Source organism: Rhinoraja longicauda, chromosome 11 (assembly GCF_053455715.1).
Source record: "Rhinoraja longicauda isolate Sanriku21f chromosome 11, sRhiLon1.1, whole genome shotgun sequence".
NCBI lineage: Eukaryota > Metazoa > Chordata > Chondrichthyes > Rajiformes > Arhynchobatidae > Rhinoraja > Rhinoraja longicauda.
In genome coordinates, this window is record NC_135963.1 from 51668495 (window position 1) to 51691888 (window position 23394).

General features: G+C 44.3%; 2 protein-coding genes across 2 annotated transcripts; both read right to left on the minus strand.

The window, feature by feature from the left end:
• Positions 1-3: 3 nt before the first annotated feature.
• Positions 4-14167, minus strand: LOC144597991 (fibronectin type III domain-containing protein 7-like). The gene is made up of 11 exons (XM_078407856.1): positions 14008-14167; positions 11847-12107; positions 11486-11740; positions 10861-11121; positions 9490-9750; positions 7500-7754; positions 6664-6924; positions 6303-6563; positions 2296-2556; positions 135-395; positions 4-11 (listed from the first exon to the last, which is right to left on the minus strand). Exons 1-11 carry the CDS (start codon positions 14165-14167, stop codon positions 4-6), a joined length of 2505 nt encoding a protein of 834 aa, XP_078263982.1.
• Positions 14168-14189: 22 nt separating this feature from the next.
• On the minus strand, positions 14190-23388 carry LOC144597992 (fibronectin type III domain-containing protein 7-like). The gene is made up of 8 exons (XM_078407857.1): positions 23166-23388; positions 22540-22800; positions 21185-21445; positions 19210-19464; positions 18373-18633; positions 18012-18272; positions 16321-16553; positions 14190-14330 (listed from the first exon to the last, which is right to left on the minus strand). The coding sequence occupies exons 1-8, from the start codon at positions 23386-23388 to the stop codon at positions 14190-14192; spliced, it is 1896 nt and encodes a 631-aa protein (XP_078263983.1).
• Between the last annotated feature and the right edge of the window lie 6 nt (positions 23389-23394).

Below are 23394 nucleotides of genomic sequence, written 5' to 3' on the forward strand. Positions count from 1 at the left end.
GCGTCAACATTCTGGGGGACACACGGTACTGTAACGAGAACATTCATAAGTATAGACTGAGGATACATCAAACGCAACACTTCAAATAATGTAGAAAAATATAGATATGATTCTATATGCTTCACATGAATTACCTGTTTTAACGGTCACAGCAGAGCTTTGCGAGCTGTTACACTCCATGCGGATTGCCTCTACAGTTACGTAGTAGTTCAGTCCACAGTGCACATCAGAGACCTCACATTCAGTGCCTGTTGTATTGCAGGAGGCCCAATGGCCATTGATTCCTTGCGCTGTTACATGGTATGACTCTGAGCCATTGCTGGGATCCCAAAACACTGAGATGGTGTTATTTTCACAGTTGATGTGAGCGACCATATTTTGTGGGATGCAAGGCACTGCGCATTTGAGAAAGCATCGAAAAAGAATCCGTAAACAATTGTGGATTTAACATTGCAGTTCTATTGCTAAAAGTTACACAATCTTAAATCTTGCAACAAACTGCGGAGGAATGCACCAGCTAACTTGAGCAATGAGGTGAGGTGCAATAATCCATTCTGTGTTTGAGGTAGAAATTGTGGGATGAGCAGCACATAAAACAACGTACTGTCCTTGGACATGGGGGGTCGCAGAGAGACTCTTTCGGTCGCACGGCTGAAGCCGGCACACGTGGACATTGATCGGCCGGTGCCGGTTGCGCAGCCCCGCCCGCGCGGTCGCCCCCCGTCCAAGCTACCCCCTCCAGTGTCTGCTACGACCCCTCCACCTGTCGGTCAGTCGCCGGTCCCTGCGCCGGTCATGGTGCGCACCCGGGCTGGTCGCCTCGTGCGCCCTCCTGTCCGTTTTGTACCTCCGGTTCTTGGGGGGGGTCCTGTGGCGGATCAGGCCACTCCTTGGGTCAGCCCCCTCGTTACGTGACGGACAGGCGTAATGGGGTAAAAAGCCAGACCAGGGGGAGGCGTGGCTCATCCCTAGGGGAACTACGCTGTGGGCTGGAGCTCGCAGCCTAATAAAAGAATCTTACTAAAAACTGCCTGGCGTCTTGCCTTTTCTCTGGCCTCCGCCAGGCCACTACAGTACTGTCCTTTCTAGTTGTTTGTTACAAGGAACTCGTACCCATGCTAATCTTAATTAGATTGTGAGTACTTTCACTACCTTTTCCCAAGGGAAAAACCTGAACATAACAGCAATAATCTGTTAGCTCTTAGCTGAGAAACTCCTACATCCTCAACATCACGAAAGTAATGCTGTTGAATCCCTGTATTGAATCTTGGATCGCAAACATTAATTTTATGAAGCTATGTTTTGGCTATGTATATTTACATGACAATTATAACAGATTATTAGTAGTAGTTATCATGATTATTAATAAGCAGTTTTATAATAATTTAAATCATTCCTGACAATTGGTTATTTTCTGGTTTTCAACTCCTCTTGTTATGAAGGCCAACATTCCATTAGCTTTCTTCACTGCCTGCTGTACCTGATGCTTACTTACCTAGCTGCAGCTGTCAGGAAATGTGCACGTTAAACTTTACAATGAGGTAATGTGAGATAATCAACTCTGTATTTGAGGTAGAAATTTTGGGATTGGTAGCCCATAAAACCATCCATAAAATGGATTAACTACCCTACTTGGTAATGTTTACTGCAACGAGGACATAGATGCTAATCTTAATCAATTTGTGAATATGTTTTCTATTGTCCGAGGGAAAGACGGAAACAACAGCAAACTCCCACAACCTCAACAAACACTAAAGTAATGCAGCTGAATCCTCCTATTGCATCTTGGATCCCAGATATTAATTTTTGCTGTGCATTAATTTTTTTAATGATTTTGTGCATGTTAATGAATATACAACATATCATGTATCTATACACTGTAATTGACTCGAGTGTTATCATGTAGATACAAAATGCTGGAGTAACTCAGCGGGTCAGACAGCATCTCTGGAGAGAAGGAATGGGTGACATTTCGGGTCGAGACCCTTCTGAGTTACTCCAGCATTTTGTGTCTACCTTCGATTTAAACCAGGATCTGCAGTTTTCTTTCCTACGAGTGTAATCATGTATTGTCTTTCTGCTGACTGGATAGCACGCAACAAAAGCTTTTCACTGTACCTTGGTACAGGTGACAATAAACTAAACTGAACTGAACTGAGCATATGTAAATTACAATTAAAGGTAATGTAATTGATTTTTTTGTGGTAGTTATCCATGTTTATTAATATGCAGTTTTATAATACTATGCCAATTTGGTTATTTTCCGGTTTTCACATAATTAAAAAGTAATCTTACCTGTTTGAATTTCTACAGCTGAACTTGGTAAACTGGTGCAATTCTCATCCATTGCTAACACAGTTACATTGTACCACTGGCCACATGGGAGGCCTGGGATCTCACAGTTTGCTTCGGTTGTATTGCATGAGTACCAGTCTCCTTCCATTCCTTCTGCCATGGCCGTGTAGAACATTGCACCTTCACTCTGCTCCCACCACACTGATGTTGTGCGTGCTGGACAGTCCAAATAAGCACTTACGTTCTGGGGACTGCAGGGAGCTGAAGAAATAAAATAAGTTAGCTGGATAAAGATTTTCAGTCTTGTACCTAAATTCACAAATCTTAAAGTGCAATCACGGATTGGAAAAATAGTATTAGTAGTCCTTTCTATTACAGGTTGAACACCGAATTATCCAGCAACCGATGATCCGCGCTCCCCTCTAATCTGGACAAACTCACGAGAGCTCAGTTGATTACTGTGGATAGGGTGAGCAACTATAAATACCTGGGAGTCCACATCACAGAGGATCTGACATGGACAACACACATTGCCATACAGGTGAGTAAGGCAAGGCAGCGCCTTTACCACCTCAGACAGTTGAGGAAATTAGGAGTCTCTCTGAGGATCCTTCAGTGCTTCTACTCTGGGGCTGTAGAAAGCATCTTGTCCGGGAACATCACAATCTGGTTTGGGAACAGCTTTGCCCAGGACAGGAAGGCTCTGCGGAGAGTAGTGCGTTCGGCTGAACGCACTATGGGAACTACACTCGTCCCCCTGCAGGGCCTATACATCAGGAGGTGTAGATCCAGAGCCAGCAACATTATGGGGGACCCCTACCACCCCAGCAATGGACTGTTCCAGCTGCTACGGTCAGGCAAACGCCTCCGCTGTCACGCTGTGAAAACAGAGAGGATGAGACGGAGTTTCTTCCCACAGGCCATCAGGACTGTTAATTCTCATATCACCAGGGACTAATTTAATTTACTGTATTAATTTATTTTTTGTTACATTTTTTTTTTCTCTATTCTGTTTTGTAGTTTAGCACAATCCGCAGGCATTGCCACTTTCATTTCACTGCACATCTTGTATATATGTATGTGACAAATAAACTTGACTTGACTTGACTTGTAATTCCCTGAGCGGCCACAGGCGGCACTACGAGTGGTGAGCGTTCTTTCTGGTCATGTCCCTCTATCATGAAAGAATCAACTTCTCTCAATCTTCTCGCCTTAATGTTTCGCAAAGACAATACTATAAACTCACATTTTAGCGACCCCTTTATAATACGTCGGATATAGCAGATGGACCTGTAGTCAGAGGGCGGTGAATCTGTGGAATTCTTTGCCACAGAAGACGGTGGAGGCCAAGTCAGTGGATATTTTTAAGGCAGAGATAGACAGATTCTTGATTAGTACAGGTGTCAGAGGTTATGGGGAGAAGGGAGGAGAATGGGGTTAGGAGGGAGAGATAGATCAGCCATGATTGAAAGGCTGAGTAGACTTGATGGGCCAAATGGCCTGATTCTACTCCTAAGACCTTATGATCCTATGACCTGCCGACTCATCCCCCGTTCCCACCGTCTCGGAGGTGGAGATTTCTAAAGATTCTAGATCTACCAGGTGAAGAAATTTCTTTGAATGTCCATAGTGTATGGTTGACCCCTTAATCTGAGAATAAAGACTCTGGTTCACACCCCAGCCACGAAAAACAGCGCCCTTGCATCTACCGTGTCAGCCTTCGAATGAAAAGGTAATGGATTGCAGAAAGACAGAAATCTGTTGGGCACATCGGAGGACATGTGCCAGGTACAAAATTGGATTTAAATTCCCAAGCATCTCTGGCAGAATTCATACCCATGTCTGCAAATCAAATCCAATAATTTGACCACGAGTAACACCTGCATTCCCTCTTTCTCCATCCCTCCCCCAACCCAAGTCACACCAGCTTTTCATTCTCACCTCGCGAACAGCTAACAATGGCCTGTTTCCTTTATCATTGTTACTTTTTTGCATGTCTTTCATTCATTTGTTCTATATCTCTCTACATCATTGTCTATATCTCTCGTTTTCCTTTCCTGTGACTTTCAGTCTGAAGAAGGGTCTCGACCTGAAACGACACCCATTCCTTCTCTCCAGATATGCTGCCTGTCCCGCTGAGTTACTCCAGCATTTTGTGTCTATCTTCGGTTTAAACCAGCATCTGCAGTTGCTTCTTACACATTCCATCATCCCACATATTAGGTAAACATATTGAAGTAATATCTGGCATTGCAAGCCACATCAGTCAGTAAATAATGAGTTACCTGTCTGAATTTCAGTTGAAGAACTCACAGAGTGGTTACAAGTTCTGTCCGAAGCTACAACATACACAGAATATAACTGGCCACAGAGTAACGCGGGTGTTCTACAGGATGTTTCTGATGTGCTGCACGAGACGTTGTTCCCATCAGCTCCTTCCGCAATGGCAGTGTACCACAGTGCTCCTTTACTGTGGTCCCACATTACCATTGCTGTATTGAGGTTACAATCCAGTTGCACTTTGACATTATGAGGATCACAAGCGACTGAAAATAAAATTGAGAGTCGAGTTGGATGTCAGGCAGCTGGACCACCTTGTTTAAGCAAGTAAAGAAACAGATAAATGAAGTTTTGAAAATGTCAATAATTCCCAGAAAAATATTTAGAAATATCTTTATAAACTGAGGAGTTCACAAGAGGAGAAAGGCAAAGGCGGCAGTGAAACGTTATAAATTACAGGTCCCACCACAACTGGAGTGTTGTATCCATTTTAAGGTTAAAGAAAATTAACATGGTCCAGGAGAAGAGAGACACCAAAAATGCTGGAGTAACTCAGCGGGACAGGCAACATCTCTGGAGGGAAGGAATGGGTGACTCAAGGGGGAGGTGAGCATGTTGGCACAAATGAGATAGGTAGGGAAAGGAATTAGGTACAGCAATATGAGCAGAGGGAGTTAGGTAAAAGTCTAACAAGCAGGACCTCCATGGCAGTGATCTCTGGAGTGCTTCCAGTGCCTCGTGCTAGTGAGGGTAGGAACAGAGTGATAGGGGAGATGAGTGTGTGGCTGAGGAGTTGGTGCAGGGGGCAGGGTTCAGATTTATGGACCATTGGGATCTCTTCTGGTACAAAGGTGACCTGTAAAAGATGGATGGGTTGCCCATGAACTGGAAGGGAAGCAATATCCAGGCAGGAAAGAACTGCAGATGCTGGTTTAAATCGAAAGTAGACACAAAATGCTGCAGTAACTCAGCGGGTCAGGCAGCATCTCTGGAGAGAAGGAATGGGTGACGTTTCGGGTCGAGAAGGGTCTAAAGAAAGTTCGCTAGTGCTACATGGGTGGGTGCTCAATCTGAAGTAGTGTCTCGACCCGAAACGTCACACATTCCTTCTCTCCAGAGATGCTGCCTGTCCCGCTGAGTTACTCCGGCATTTAGTGTCTATCTTCAGTTTAAACCAGCATCTGCAGTTCCTTCCTACACACATGGTCCAGGAGAAGGCGCAGAAGAGAGTTATCAAAAATGATATTTGGGGTGAGGGGATACAGTTACAATCAAGATGATGGAGTGGGTACATTGTCTTCTTTAGGACGGTGAAGATGGAATGTAGAGTTAAATATTATGGCAAAGAAGTGGATATGCAGTGAAATATATCATGACACAATGAAAGTGAGGTCTGGAATACATGTCCTTGAATGAAAGTTGAAGGAGTTTCAATGATGATCTTTACCAGAGAATTGGATAAATAATCTTAGGGAAAAAGAGGCAAAATAATTCTGGGGGACATGTTGGGGATTGAGTGGGCCATGGACATGATTCTGATTCAGATCTGGAGGAGGCTACAGGTGGTGTGTGAGGGAATTGAGCTCAGATATTATAAAACTACGCTGCACAATCACAGAGCAACATTTAGCAAGAGAACTGTTAATAACTTCAAAATAACACGTTGATGTTTGAATATTGCCATTGAAACCTCACACGTCAGTTGATGACACTTTTAAAAGTTTTACCTGAATGCACATTCACCACTGCTGTCTGGGGTCTCCTGCAGATCTCATCTGTTGCCAGAACAGAGATTGTATAATATTCACCACACTGCAACTCTTGTGTTTGAGCCCTTGTATCACTTGTGTTGAATGAAGCGGTTTCTCTTTGACTGTCTCGAACAGTCACCGTGTATAACTTTGCTCCATCAGCTTCATCCCACCAGAACGATATTGTATTCAATTCACAATCCAGCTCAGCTGTGAGATTCTCAGGAATGCAGGGTGCTATTCAGAAAACACTAATTAATATCAATTCGCTTGCCGTCTTGTAAATAAACACAATGACTAAACATCAAAATTATTTCCTTGCTGGGATGTTATTTACCAGTTTGTATCTGTACAGAAGTACTTGAAATGCCGTGCCGGCTGTAACTCAGTGTTGTTACGGTTATGTTGTAGGATTGTCCACAGTGTAAATCCAGCATTTCATAGCGTGTGTCTGTGGTATTGTCTGAGTGTGTATGCCCATCACTTCCTTCAGCTGTTACATCGTACGAGATCGCCCCATCAGTTCTTCCCCACGATACCACCACTCTATTGGAGGTACAGTCCACGTTGGCAATGATTTCATCTGGGGCGCAAGGTGCTGCAGGAAAGGAAATATGAACATTAAAATCTATGGCACAGACAGGCTGCTCTGCAAGGTTAGATCTCATGGGACGTAGGGGGAGCTAGCAAACTGGACACAGAATTGGCTTCATGGACGGAAGCAGAGGGCGGTGGTGGAAAGCCATTTTTGGACTGCAGGCCTGTGATGATTGCTGTGCCTCAGGGATCAGTGCTGGGCCCATTGCTGTTTATATCAGTGATTAGGATGAGAATGTACAAGGCATGATTAGTAAGTTAAGATGACACTAAAGAGGCTGGTATTGTAGGTAGTGAAGATGGTTGTCAACAATGCAATATGCTGTTGATCAGCTGGGCGAGGGCAGAGGAATGGCTAACGGAGTTTAATGCAGATATGTGCAGGGGCAGCACAGAGGCACAGTGGTTGAACTTCTGCCTCAAAGGGCCATTCAATGGCTGCTTATGAGACCTCAGAGTATTGAACTGGGCTGCACAGTTTGCTCTAACGTCCAAACCACACTCCACATTGCAATGCTCGTGATATCCTTCAAAGAAGAATGATGTAACTGAAGAGAGGTTCTCTTTATTTATTACCTGTATGAATTTCGTAACTGGAACCTTGGAGACTGCTGCAGGTTTCCCCAAATGCGAGCACGGAGATGCTGTACGTTTGGCTGCAGTGGAGATCTGGGATGAGACAGTTTGTGTCGAATGTGGTACAAGTGGCCGTGTGTCCATCGCTGCCCTCCGCTGTTGCAGTGTACCACACTGTGAGATTACTCAGCTCCCACGTTACAAACGCAGTGAGGGCAGCACAATCAGCTTGTACGTTCTGAGGGGGACAAGGGGCTTTGGAGAGAAAGAAAGATAAACAAGAGATCATGAATGGTCTGAAGAAGGGTCTTGACCCGAAACGTCACCCATTCCTTCTCTCCAGAGATGCTGCCTGTCCCGCTGAGTTACTCCAACTTTTTGTGTCTACCTTCGGTTTAAACCAGCACCTGCAGTTCCTCCCTATACATATGAATTAGTGATAATTCTGCGGCATTTCAGTGGTGAATGTAGGATATTGGGCAGGAGCAAGATTCAGCTCCGTGATCCAGTTGGATTTTGTCTATAATTATAAACTATACCAGTTTAGATATGACTGTTTACCTGTGTCTTGGATGCATTTCTCTTTACATTTGGATTAATATATATCTACCATTCAGATTTTTGATCATTTTAATTAATCTGGCCTCGAAACAAAGGCAGCTGGGAATAAGCGTACCCTGGAGGAGTTTCAGGAACTGAGGAGAACGCTACTGAAGTCTGCAAAATCAGGAAGGCAAAATGGGGGCAGGAGATAGCTCTGGCAGATTATATGAAGGATAATCCCAAGAGATATTATGTACTTTAGGGGGAAAAGTGTAACCATATCGAGAATGGGGCCCCTCAGGAATCAAAGCGATCAATTTTGTATGGAGCAACAGGAGATGGGCCAAGGTTCTCAATTAGTGTTTTTAACAAAGAGAAATACATTAGAATTGGTGGGGAAGGGGGGAGGGGGAGGGGAAGGGGAGGGGGGAGGCACGGGGGAGGGAGGAGGAGGGATGGAGGGGGGAGGAGGGGGTGAGTTTGCATGTTCTTCCTGTGACAGCACGGGCTTTCGCTGAGTGCTCCGGTTTCCTCCCACATACTAAAAACATGTGGGACCCTGGGTTAATAGGCCTGTGCAAAAAATTGGCTGTAGTATGAAGGTAGTGGATGCGAAAGTTGGATGATGTAGAACTAGTGTGAACGGTTGATCGATGGTCAGTGACCGAAGGGCCTATTTCCATTCTGTGTATCTAAAGTAAACTAAAGTAATCTAAAATAAACTAAACTAAACTAACTCAAAATTTAAGGAGGTTTCCATTTATCCAGGACACCAAGACCACTGGCAATTGATCACAGACAATGATGGTTCAATTCTATACTGCCATCGTAGAGTCTGTCCTCACCTTCTCCATCATGGTCTGATTTGGCTCAGCCACCAAGCACGACATCTGGAGGCTGCAACGAATCGTTCGATCAGCTGAGAAGGTTGTTGGCTGCAACCTTCCCCCCATTGACGAACTGTACACTGCAAGGGCCAGGAAGCGAGTGGGCAAGATCATTCCTGACCCCTCTCACCCTGGCCACAAACTCTTTGAAGCACTTCCCTCTGGAAGGCGACTCCGGACTGTCAAAGCCGCCACAGCCAGACATAAAAACAGCTTTTTTCAGCGGGTAGTAGTTCTACTCAATAACCAAAAGTCTGTAGTCTCTTTTTGCTCTGGTTTATTTCACTCACATGTTTAAACCGTAATGTTGTATTCTTAATGTCTTAATGTTTTATGCTTTTTTCTTAACTGTTTGCTGTATGTTCATGTTGTTACTTGCGAGCGGAGCACCAAGGCACATTCCTTGTATGTGCTCATATTTGGCCAATAAATTTATTCATTCATTCATTCATTCATTCATTCATTCATTCATTCATTCATTCATTCAATTACTGAAAATCAAATAACCTGCAGATGTTGTAATTTCCTCCTTTCGGCATTTTCAAAAATTAATGTTTTACCTGTTTCAGTTTCAAAAACCGAAGTGTTTACACTCTGACAGTAAGCGTCCATCGCTGTTACAGTTATTGAGTACGTTTGACTGCAGTGCAGGTCCATGAAATCACAGCTCGTCCCTGTCGTGTTACACAACGAAATGTGTCCATCTTGTCCTTCCGCTGTTGTAATGTACCACATCGCCCCATCACTCTCCTCCCAGACCACTGATGTACTCTTGGTGTCACAGTTCAGACTGGTGGAGATGTCCTCGGGTGCACAAGGTGCTACAAAGTACAGAATGTATTTAATACTCAATGTTACTTTATAACATTATAAATGTTACTTTATAATAAAGGTTTTAACATACAACATAAACTTCAGGGTTTGTTCACCAAATAAAATCCCTTCACATATTTGACCAGACCAGGGGTTTTTAAAACGATAAATATCTATTTTGAAATCTTCCCTATTGTTTCTGCGCTTACAGCTTTGGCTTACATCTTACAGAATTTGCATCTACTCAGTCAAAATGACACAGAAAAAGGAACTTGTTACCAAGAACCACTTGTATGGGGATTGCTGGTTGGTGCGGACTCGGTGGGCCGAAGGGCCTGTTTCCGCGCTGTATCTCTAAACTAAATTAAACTAAACTGAACTAAAGCGTCACTGTCTTCAGGCCTCTTGCTTATTTCTACGCACCATCCTAAACTCACAGCAGCCTGTGCATCTTTGCAGCATCAGCTTCCTCTTCTTCACCGTCTTTGGTGACAGTGGCTTCAGCCAACGAGGAACTGCTGTGGAGATCACTTATGAAATTGCTTTAAATTGCTACTTCTCTGAAACGTGATATCTTACAACTTGCCTTCAGTCATGACTTCTCCCAATTACTATAAAATATTCATGTTCCCTGTCCCAGCCAGGAGGTTTGGATATTTTACAACAGAATGTTAAAATATATGTGCATATGGATCTGAAGAAGGGCCTCGACCCAAAACGTCACCCATTCCTTCTCTCCAGAGTTGCTGTCTTTCCTGCTGAGTTACTCCAGCATTTTGTGTCTATCTCCGGTGTAAACCAGCATCTGCAGCTCCTTCCTATGCATGTAGATAAAGTTACCATTGGGGGTACAAGATACTGCTGGAATCTTGAGCAAAAAAAACCCCCAAACTGCTGGAGGTACTCAGTAGGTCAGGAATCATTTGTAATGAGAAATGGACAGGCGACACACTTTGGGTTGAGAGCCTTCTTCAAAACTGGGATGAAATGGACCGACCTCCCGAAATATTGTCATCCACAGACCCATTCAGCTCCACCAGCATAGTCTTCTGCTCAAATTACTGTTGGGAATATGTTGTTTTAATATTAAGCCCCTCTATTCCAGACAAGGAATTTACCAGTGTGGAATACAATCTGAGCGCCTTGTGAGTTGTCACACACATCGTCCCGTGCTGTCAGAGTTACATTATACTCCTGGCCACATTGTAGGTTAGGTATCAGACATCGTCTATTATCCGTCGTACAGGAAACAGTGCGCCCATCACTTCCTTCTGCCGTGGCAACGTAAGACACTGCACCTTTCGTGCGGCTCCACAACACTGAGGCATCGTTTGTGTCACAGTCCAGCTGGACATCGACATTCTGTGGGATGCACGAGGCTGAAAAAACAAAGAGAAGAGATGATGAGCACTATTTCATCAGAAGTATTTATTCACAAAATGCTGGAGTAACTCAGCAGGTTAGGCAGCATCTCAGAAGAGAAGGAATGGGTGACGTTTCGGGTCGAGACCCTTCTTTTGGATCGAGACCCTTCTTCAGACTATTTCATCAGTGTTTGGTGGACTTGGTCAATCAAGGAGTCTTTTCCTGTTATTATTCCTCTCATTGCCATGGACGTACGGAGTGCCTCATCTTCAAGCTAATGTATTTTTAGGAGGACAGCTTTTAGCCAGTGCAGAATTTGATGTTAGTATTCTGATAGAGAAAGTAGCGATCCAGGAGATTGTGCTGCTCAGCATTTACCTGTTCTCCTTGTGATGGAAGGACTTTCGGCACTGTCACAGGTGTTATCAATCGCATAAACTGAGAGGGTGTAGGTCTCTCCACATTGCAGGTCGGTGATATCACACAGTGTATCGTTGGCACTGCATTTCTGCACGTTGCTGCCTTCTGCAGTAGCCGTGTATGATATTGCACCTTCACTGAACTCCCAGGAGACCGACATATGTCCAGCATCACAGTCCATGTGAGCGTCAACATTCTGGGGGACACACGGTACTGTAACGAGAACATTCATAATTATAGACTGAGGATACATCAAACGCAACACTTCAAATAATGTAGAAAAATATAGATATGATTCTATATGCTTCACGTGAATTACCTGTTTTAACGGTCACAGCAGAGCTTTGCGAGCTGTTACACTCCATACGGATTGCCTCTACAGTTACGTAGTAGTTCAGTCCACAGTGCACATCAGAGACCTCACATTCAGTGCCTGTTGTATTGCAGGAGGCCCAATGGCCATTGATTCCTTGCGCTGTTACATGGTATGACTCTGAGCCATTGCTGGGATCCCAAAACACTGAGATGGTGTTATTTTCACAGTTGATGTGAGCGACCATATTTTGTGGGATGCAAGGCACTGCGCATTTGAGAAAGCATCGAAAAAGAATCCGTAAACAATTGTGGATTTAACATTGCAGTTCTATTGCTAAAAGTTACACAATCTTAAATCTTGCAACAAACTGCGGAGGAATGCACCAGCTAACTTGAGCAATGAGGTGAGGTGCAATAATCCATTCTGTGTTTGAGGTAGAAATTGTGGGATGAGCAGCACATAAAACAACGTACTGTCCTTGGACATGGGGGGTCGCAGAGAGACTCTTTCGGTCGCACGGCTGAAGCCGGCACACGTGGACATTGATCGGCCGGTGCCGGTTGCGCAGCCCCGCCCGCGCGGTCGCCCCCCGTCCAAGCTACCCCCTCCAGTGTCTGCTACGACCCCTCCACCTGTCGGTCAGTCGCCGGTCCCTGCGCCGGTCATGGTGCGCACCCGGGCTGGTCGCCTCGTGCGCCCTCCTGTCCGTTTTGTACCTCCGGTTCTTGGGGGGGGTCCTGTGGCGGATCAGGCCACTCCTTGGGTCAGCCCCCTCGTTACGTGACGGACAGGCGTAAGGGGGTAAAAAGCCAGACCAGGGGGAGGCGTGGCTCATCCCTAGGGGAACTACGCTGTGGGCTGGAGCTCGCAGCCTAATAAAAGAATCTTACTAAAAACTGCCTGGCGTCTTGCCTTTTCTCTGGCCTCCGCCAGGCCACTACAGTACTGTCCTTTCTAGTTGTTTGTTACAAGGAACTCGTACCCATGCTAATCTTAATTAGATTGTGAGTACTTTCACTACCTTTTCCCAAGGGAAAAACATGAACATAACAGCAATAATCTGTTAGCTCTTAGCTGAGAAACTCCTACATCCTCAACATCACGAAAGTAATGCTGTTGAATCCCTGTATTGAATCTTGGATCGCAAACATTAATTTTATGAAGCTATGTTTTGGCTATGTATATTTACATGACAATTATAACAGATTATTAGTAGTAGTTATCATGATTATTAATAAGCAGTTTTATAATAATTTAAATCATTCCTGACAATTGGTTATTTTCTGGTTTTCAACTCCTCTTGTTATGAAGGCCAACATTCCATTAGCTTTCTTCACTGCCTGCTGTACCTGATGCTTACTTACCTAGCTGCAGCTGTCAGGAAATGTGCACGTTAAACTTTACAATGAGGTAATGTGAGATAATCAACTCTGTATTTGAGGTAGAAATTTTGGGATTGGTAGCCCATAAAACCATCCATAAAATGGATTAACTACCCTACTTGGTAATGTTTACTGCAACGAGGACATAGATGCTAATCTTAATCAATTTGTGAATATGTTTTCTATTGTCCGAGGGAAAGACGGAAACAACAGCAAACTCCCACAACCTCAACAAACACTAAAGTAATGCAGCTGAATCCTTCTATTGCATCTTGGATCCCAGATATTAATTTTTGCTGTGCATTAATTTTTTTGATGATTTTGTGCATGTTAATGAATATACAACATATCATGTATCTATACACTGTAATTGACTCGAGTGTAATCATGTAGATACAAAATGCTGGAGTAACTCAGCGGGTCAGACAGCATCTCTGGAGAGAAGGAATGGGTGACATTTCGGGTCGAGACCCTTCTGAGTTACTCCAGCATTTTGTGTCTACCTTCGATTTAAACCAGGATCTGCAGTTTTCTTTCCTACGAGTGTAATCATGTATTGTCTTTCTGCTGACTGGATAGCACGCAACAAAAGCTTTTCACTGTACCTTGGTACAGGTGACAATAAACTAAACTGAACTGAACTGAGCATATGTAAATTACAATTAAAGGTAATGTAATTGATTTTTTTGTGGTAGTTATCCATGTTTATTAATATGCAGTTTTATAATACTATGCCAATTTGGTTATTTTCCGGTTTTCACATAATTAAAAAGTAATCTTACCTGTTTGAATTTCTACAGCTGAACTTGGTAAACTGGTGCAATTCTCATCCATTGCTAACACAGTTACATTGTACCACTGGCCACATGGGAGGCCTGGGATCTCACAGTTTGCTTCGGTTGTATTGCATGAGTACCAGTCTCCTTCCATTCCTTCTGCCATGGCCGTGTAGAACATTGCACCTTCACTCTGCTCCCACCACACTGATGTTGTGCGTGCTGGACAGTCCAAATAAGCACTTACGTTCTGGGGACTGCAGGGAGCTGAAGAAATAAAATAAGTTAGCTGGATAAAGATTTTCAGTCTTGTACCTAAATTCACAAATCTTAAAGTGCAATCACGGATTGGAAAAATAGTATTAGTAGTCCTTTCTATTACAGGTTGAACACCGAATATCCAGCAACTGATGATCCGCCCTCCCCTCTAATCTGGACAAACTCACGAGAGCTCAGTTGATTACTGTGGATAGGGTGAGCAACTATAAATACCTGGGAGTCCACATCACAGAGGATCTGACATGGACAACACACATTGCCATACAGGTGAGTAAGGCAAGGCAGCGCCTTTACCACCTCAGACAGTTGAGGAAATTAGGAGTCTCTCTGAGGATCCTTCAGTGCTTCTACTCTGGGGCTGTAGAAAGCATCTTGTCCGGGAACATCACAATCTGGTTTGGGAACAGCTTTGCCCAGGACAGGAAGGCTCTGCGGAGAGTAGTGCGTTCGGCTGAACGCACTATGGGAACTACACTCGTCCCCCTGCAGGGCCTATACATCAGGAGGTGTAGATCCAGAGCCAGCAACATTATGGGGGACCCCTACCACCCCAGCAATGGACTGTTCCAGCTGCTATGGTCAGGCAAACGCCTCCGCTGTCACGCTGTGAAAACAGAGAGGATGAGACGGAGTTTCTTCCCACAGGCCATCAGGACTGTTAATTCTCATATCACCAGGGACTAATTTAATTTACTGTATTAATTTATTTTTTGTTACATTTTTTTTCTTCTCTATTCTGTTTTGTAGTTTAGCACAATCCGCAGGCATTGCCACTTTCATTTCACTGCACATCTTGTATATATGTATGTGACAAATAAACTTGACTTGACTTGACTTGTAATTCCCTGAGCGGCCACAGGCGGCACTACGAGTGGTGAGCGTTCTTTCTGGTCATGTCCCTCTATCATGAAAGAATCAACTTCTCTCAATCTTCTCGCCTTAATGTTTCGCAAAGACAATACTATAAACTCACATTTTAGCGACCCCTTTATAATACGTCGGATATAGCAGATGGACCTGTAGTCAGAGGGCGGTGAATCTGTGGAATTCTTTGCCACAGAAGACGGTGGAGGCCAAGTCAGTGGATATTTTTAAGGCAGAGATAGACAGATTCTTGATTAGTACAGGTGTCAGAGGTTATGGGGAGAAGGGAGGAGAATGGGGTTAGGAGGGAGAGATAGATCAGCCATGATTGAAAGGCTGAGTAGACTTGATGGGCCAAATGGCCTGATTCTACTCCTAAGACCTTATGATCCTATGACCTGCCGACTCATCCCCCGTTCCCACCGTCTCGGAGGTGGAGATTTCTAAAGATTCTAGATCTACCAGGTGAAGAAATTTCTTTGAATGTCCATAGTGTATGGTTGACCCCTTAATCTGAGAATAAAGACTCTGGTTCACACCCCAGCCACGAAAAACAGCGCCCTTGCATCTACCGTGTCAGCCTTCGAATGAAAAGGTAATGGATTGCAGAAAGACAGAAATCTGTTGGGCACATCGGAGGACATGTGCCAGGTACAAAATTGGATTTAAATTCCCAAGCATCTCTGGCAGAATTCATACCCATGTCTGCAAATCAAATCCAATAATTTGACCACGAGTAACACCTGCATTCCCTCTTTCTCCATCCCTCCCCCAACCCAAGTCACACCAGCTTTTCATTCTCACCTCGCGAACAGCAAACAATGGCCTGTTTCCTTTATCATTGTTACTTTTTTGCATGTCTTTCATTCATTTGTTCTATATCTCTCTACATCATTGTCTATATCTCTCGTTTCCCTTTCCTGTGACTTTCAGTCTGAAAAAGGATCTCGACCTGAAATGACACCCATTCCTTCTCTCCAGATATGCTGCCTGTCCTGCTGAGTTACTCCAGCATTGTGTGTCTATCTTCGGTTTAAACCAGCATCTGCAGTTCCTTCTTACACATTCCATCATCCCACATATTAGGTAAACATATTGAAGTAATATCTGGCATTGCAAGCCACATCAGTCAGTAAATAATGAGTTACCTGTCTGAATTTCAGTTGAAGAACTCACAGAGTGGTTACAAGTTCTGTCCGAAGCTACAACATACACAGAATATAACTGGCCACAGAGTAACGCGGGTGTTCTACAGGATGTTTCTGATGTGCTGCACGAGACGTTGTTCCCATCAGCTCCTTCCGCAATGGCAGTGTACCACAGTGCTCCTTTACTGTGGTCCCACATTACCATTGCTGTATTGAGGTTACAATCCAGTTGCACTTTGACATTGTGAGGATCACAAGCGACTGAAAATAAAATTGAGAGTCGAGTTGGATGTCAGGCAGCTGGACCACCTTGTTTAAGCAAGTAAAGAAACAGATAAATGAAGTTTTGAAAATGTCAATAATTCCCAGAAAAATATTTAGAAATATCTTTATAAACTGAGGAATTCACAAGAGGAGAAAGGCAAAGGCGGCAGTGAAACGTTATAAATTACAGGTCCCACCACAACTGGAGTGTTGTATCCATTTTAAGGTTAAAGAAAATTAACATGGTCCAGGAGAAGAGAGACACCAAAAATGCTGGAGTAACTCAGCGGGACAGGCAACATCTCTGGAGGGAAGGAATGGGTGACTCAAGGGGGAGGTGAGCATGTTGGCACAAATGAGATAGGTAGGGAAAGGAATTAGGTACAGCAATATGAGCAGAGGGAGTTAGGTAAAAGTCTAACAAGCAGGACCTCCATGGCAGTGATCTCTGGAGTGCTTCCAGTGCCTCGTGCTAGTGAGGGTAGGAACAGAGCGATAGGGAGATGAGTGTGTGGCTGAGGAGTTGGTGCAGGGGGCAGGGTTCAGATTTATGGACCATCGGGATCTCTTCTGGTGCAAAGGTGACCTGTAAAAGAGGGGTGGGTTGCAGATTAACTGGAGGGTAAGCAATATCCAGGCAGGAAAGAACTGCAGATGCTGGTTTAAATCGAAAGTAGACACAAAATGCTGCAGTAACTCAGCGGGTCAGGCAGCATCTCTGTAGAGAAGGAATGGGTGACGTTTCGGGTCGAGAAGGGTCTGAAGAAAATTCGCCAGTGCTACATGGTGGGTGCTCAATCTGAAGTAGGGTCTCGACTCGAAACGTCACACATTCCTTCTCTCCAGAGATGCTGCCTGTCCCGCTGAGTTACTCCGGCATTTAGTGTCTATCTTCAGTTTAAACCAGCACCTGCAGTTCCTTCCTACACACATGGTCCAGGAGAAGGCGCAGAAGAGAGTTATCAAAATGATATTTGGGGTGAGGGGATACAGTTATAATCAAGATGATGGAGAGGGTACATTGTCTTCTTTAGGACGGTGAAGATGGAATGTAGAATTAAATATTATGGCAAAGAAGTGGATATGCAGTGAAATATATCATGACACAATGAAAGTGAGGTCTGGAATACATGTCCTTTAATGAAAGTTGAAGGAGTTTCAATAATGATCTTTACCAGAGAATTGGATAAATAATTTTAGGGAAAAAGAGGCAAAATAATTCTGGGGGACATGTTGGGGATTGAGTGGGCCACGGACATGATTCTGATTCAGATCTGGAGGAGGCTACAGGTGGTGTGTGAGGGAATTGAGCCCAGATATTATAAAACTACGCTGCACAATCACAGAGCAACATTTAGCAAGAGAACTGTTAATAACTTCAAAATAACACGTTGATGTTTGAATATTGCCATTGAAACCTCACACGTCAGTTGATGACACTTTTAAAAGTTTTACCTGCATGTACATTCACCACTGCTGTCTGGGGTCTCCTGCAGATCTCATCTGTTGCTAGAACAGAGATTGTATAATATTCACCACACTGCAACTCTTGTGTTTGAGCCCTTGTATCACTTGTGTTGAATGAAGCGGTTTCTCTTTGACTGTCTCGAACAGTCACCGTGTATAACTTTGCTCCATCAGCTTCATCCCACCAGAACGATATTGTATCCAATTCACAATCCAGCTCAGCTGTGAGATTCTCAGGAATGCAGGGTGCTATTCAGAAAACACAAATTAATATCAATTCGCTTGCCGTCTTGTAAATAAACACAATGACTAAACATCAAAATTATTTCCTTGCTGGGATGTTATTTACCAGTTTGTATCTGTACAGAAGTACTTGAAATGCCGTGCCGGCTGTAACTCAGTGTTGTTACGGTTATGTTGTAAGATTGTCCACAGTGTAAATCCAGCATTTCATAGCGTGTGTCTGTGGTATTGTCTGAGTGTGTATGCCCATCACTTCCTTCAGCTGTTACATCGTACGAGATCGCCCCATCAGTTCTTCCCCATGATACCACCACTCTATTGGAGGTACAGTCCACGTTGGCAATGATTTCATCTGGGGCGCAAGGTGCTGCAGGAAAGGAAATATGAACATTAAAATCTATGGCACAGACAGGCTGCTCTGCAAGGTTCGATCTCATGGGACGTAGGGGGAGCTAGCAAACTGGACATAGAATTGGCTTCATGGACGGAAGCAGAGGGTGGTGGTGGAAAGCCATTTTTGGACTGCAGGCCTGTGATGATCGCTGTGCCTCAGGGATCAGTGCTGGGCCCATTGCTGTTTATATCAGTGATTAGGATGAGAATGTACAAGGCATGATTAGTAAGTTAAGATGACACTAAAGAGGCTGGTATTGTAGGTAGTGAAGATGGTTGTCAACAATTACAATATGCTGTTGATCAGCTGGGCGAGGGCAGAGGAATGGCTAACGGAGTTTAATGCAGATATGTGCAGGGGCAGCACAGAGGCACAGTGGTTGAACTTCTGCCTCAAAGGGCCATTCAATGGCTGCTTATGAGACCTCAGAGTATTGAACTGGGCTGCACAGTTTGCTCTAACGTCCAAACCACACTCCACAGTGCAATGCTCATGATATCCTTCAAAGAAGAGTGATGTAACTGAAGAGAGGTTCTCTTTCTTTATTACCTGTATGAATTTCGTAACTGGAGCCTTGGAGACTGCTGCAGGTTTCCCCAAATGCGAGCACGGAGATGCTGTACGTTTGGCTGCAGTGGAGATCTGGGATGAGACAGTTTGTGTCGGATGTGGTACAAGTGGCCGTGTGTCCATCGCTGCCCTCCGCTGTTGCAGTGTACCACACTGTGAGATTACTCAGCTCCCACGTTACAAACGCAGTGAGGGCAGCACAATCAGCTTGTACGTTCTGAGGGGGACAAGGGGCTTTGGAGAGAAAGAAAGATAAACAAGAGATCGTGAATGGTCTAAAGAAGGGTCTTGACCCGAAACGTCACCCATTCCTTCTCTCCATAGATGCTGCCTGTCCCGCTGAGTTACTCCAGCTTTTTGTGTCTACCTTTGGTTTAAACCAGCACCTGCAGTTCCTCCCTATACATATGAATTAGTGATAATACTGCGGCATTTCAGTGGTGAATGTAGGATATTGGGCAGGAGCAAGATTCAGCTCCGTGATCCAGTTGGATTTTGTCTATAATTATAAACTATACCAGTTTAGATATGACTGTTTACCTGTGTCTTGGATGCATTTCTCTTTACATTTGGATTAATAAATATCTACCCTTCAGATTTTTGATCATTTTAATTAATCTGGCGTCGAAACAAAGGCAGCTGGGAATAAGCGTACCCTGGAGGAGTTTCAGGAACTGAGGAGAACGCTACTGAAGGCTGCAAAATCAGGAAGGCAAAATGGAGGCAGGAGATAGCTCTGGCAGATTATATGAAGGATAATCCCAAGAGATATTATGTACTTTAGGGGGAAAAGTGTAACCAGATCGAGAATGGGGCCCCTCAGGAATCAAAGCGATCAATTTTGTATGGAGCAACAGGAGATGGGCCAAGGTCCTCAATGAGTGTTTTTAACACAAAGAAATTACAATTGGAGGGGAAGGAGGGAGGGGAGGGGAAGGGGAAGGGGAGGGGGAGGGAGGGAGGGTGGAGGGGGAGGGGGGAGGCGCGGGGGAGGGAGGAGGAGGAGGGATGGAGAGGGGAGGGGGGGGGCTGAGTTTGCATGTTCTTCCTGTGACAGCACGGGTTTTCGCTGAGTGCTCCGGTTTCCTCCCACATACTGGGTTAATAGGCCTGTGCAAAAAATTGGCTGTAGTATGAATGTAGTGGATGCGAAAGTTGAATGATGTAGAACTAGTGTGAACGGTTGATTGATGGTCAGTGACCGAAGGGCCTATTTCCATTCTGTGTCTCTAAAGTAAACTAATGTAATCTAAAGTAAAGTAAACTAAACTAAACTAACTCGAAATTTAAGGAGGTTTCCATTCATCCAGGACACCAAGACCACTGGCAATTGATGACAGGCAATGATGTTCCAATTCTATACTGCCATCGTAGAGTCTGTCCTCACCTTCTCCATCATGGTCTGGTTTGGCTCAGCCACCGAACATGACATCCGGAGGCTGCAACGAATCGTTCGATCAGCTGAGAAGGTTGTTGGCTGCAACCCTCCCCCCATTGACAAACTGTACACTGCAAGGGCCAGGAAGCGAGTGGGCAAGATCATTCCTGACCCCTCTCGCCCTGGCCACAAACTCTTTGATGCACTTCCCTCTGGAAGGTGACTCTGGACTGTCAAAGCAGCCACAGCCAGACATAAAAACAGCTTTTTTTCAGTGGGTAGTAGCTCTACTCAATAACCAAAAGTCTGTAGTCTCTTTTTGCTCTGGTTTATTTCACTCACATGTTTAAACCGTAATGTTGTATTCTTAATGTCTTAATGTTTTATGCTTTTTACTTAATTGTTTGCTGTATGTTCATGTTGTTACTTGTGAGCGGAGCACCAAGGCACATTCCTTGTATGTGATCATATTTGGCCAATAAACTTATTCATTCATTCATTCAATTACTGAAAATCAAATAACCTGCAGATGTTGTAATTTCCTCCTGTCAGCATTTTCAAAAATTAATGTTTTACCTGTTTCAGTTTCAAAAACCGAAGTGTTTACACTCTGACAGTAATCGTCCATCGCTGTTACAGTTATTGAGTACGTTTGACTGCAGTGCAGGTCCATGAAATCACAGCTCGTCCCCGTTGTGTTACACAGCGAAATGTGTCCATCTTGTCCTTCCGCTGTTGTAATGTACCACATCGCCCCATCACTCTCCTCCCAGGCCACTGATGTACTCTTGGTGTCACAGTTCAGACTGGTGGAGATGTCCTCGGGTGCACAAGGTGCTACAAAGTACAGAATGTATTTAATACTCAATGTTACTTTATAACATTATAAATGTTACTTTATAATAAAGGTTTTAACATACAGTATAAACTTAAGGGTTTGTTCACCAAATAAAATCCCTTCACATATTTGACCAGACCAGGGGTTTTTAAAACTATAAATATCTATTTTGAAATCTTCCCTATTGTTTCTGCGCTTACAGCTTTGGCTTACATCTTACAGAATTTGCATCTACTCAGTCAAAATGACACAGAAAAAGGAACTTGTTACCTAGAACCACTTGTATGGGGATTGCTGGTTGGTGCGGACTCGGTGGGCCGAAGAGCCTGTTTCCGCGCTGTATCTCTAAACTAAATTAAACTAAACTGAACTAAAGCGTCACTGTCTTCAGGCCTCTTGCTTATTTCTACGCACCATCCTAAACTCACAGCAGCCTGTGCATCTTTGCAGCATCAGCTTCCTCTTCTTCACCGTCTTTGGTGACAGTGGCTTCAGCCAACGAGGAACTGCTGTGGAGATCACTTTTGAAATTGCTTTAAATTGCTACTTCTCTGAAACGTGATATCTTACAACTTGCCTTCAGTCATGACTTCTCCCAATTACTATAAAATGTCCCAGCCAGGAGGTTTGGATATTCTACAACAGAATGTTAAAATATATGTGCATGTAGATCTGAAGAAGGGCCTCGACCCAAATCGTCACCCATTCCTTCTCTCCAGAGTTGCTGCCTTCCCTGCTGCGTTACTCCAGCATTTTGTGTCTATCTCCGGTGTAAACCAGCATCTGCAGTTCCTTCCTATGCATGTAGATAAAGTTACCATTGGGGGTACAAGATACTGCTGGAATCTTGAGCAAAAAAAACAAACTGCTGGAGGTACTCAGTAGGTCAGGAATCATTTTGTAATGAGAAATGGACAGGCGACACACTTTGGGTTGAGAGCCTTCTTCAAAATTGGGACGAAATGGACCGACCTCCCGAAATATTGTCATCCACAGACCCATTCAGCTCCACCAGCATAGTCTTCTGCCCAAATTACTGTTGGGAATATGTTGTCTTATTATTAAGCCCCTCTATTCCAGACAAGGGACTTACCAGTGTGGAATACAATCTGAGCGCCTTGTGAGTTGTCACACACATCGTCCCGTGCTGTCAGAGTTACATTATACTCCCGGCCACATTGTAGGTTAGGTATCAGACATCGTCTATTATCCGTCGCACAGGAAACAGTGCGCCCATCACTTCCTTCTGCCATGGCAACGTAAGACACTGCACCTTTCGTGCGGCTCCACAACACTGAGGCATCGTTTGTGTCACAGTCCAGCTGGACATCGACATTCTGTGGGATGCACGAGGCTGAAAAAACAAAGAGAAGAGATGATGAGCACTATTTCATCAGAAGTATTTATTCACAAAATGCTGGAGTAACTCAGCAGGTCAGGCAGCATCTCAGGAGAGAAGGAATGGGTGACGTTTCGGGTCGAGGCCCTTCTTTCGGGTCGAGACCCTTCTTCAGACTATTTCATCAGTGTTTGGTGGACTTGGTCAGTCAAGGAGTCTTTTCCTGTTATTATTCCTCTCATTGCCGTGGACATACGGAGTGCCTCATCTTCAAGCTAATGTATTTTTAGGAGAACAGCGTTTTAGCCAGTGCAGAATTTGAAGTTAGTATTCTGATAGAGAAACTAGCCATCCAGGAGATTGTGCTGCTCAGCATTTACCTGTTCTCCTTGTGATGGAAGGACTTTCAGCACTGTCACAGGTGTTATCAATCGCATAAACTGAGAGGGTGTAGGTCTCTCCACAGTGCAGGTCGGTGATATCACACAGTGTATCGTTGGCACTGCATTTCTGCACGTTGCTGCCTTCTGCAGTAGCCGTGTATGATATTGCACCTTCACTGAACCCCCAGGAGACCGACATATGTCCAGCATCACAGTCCATGTGAGC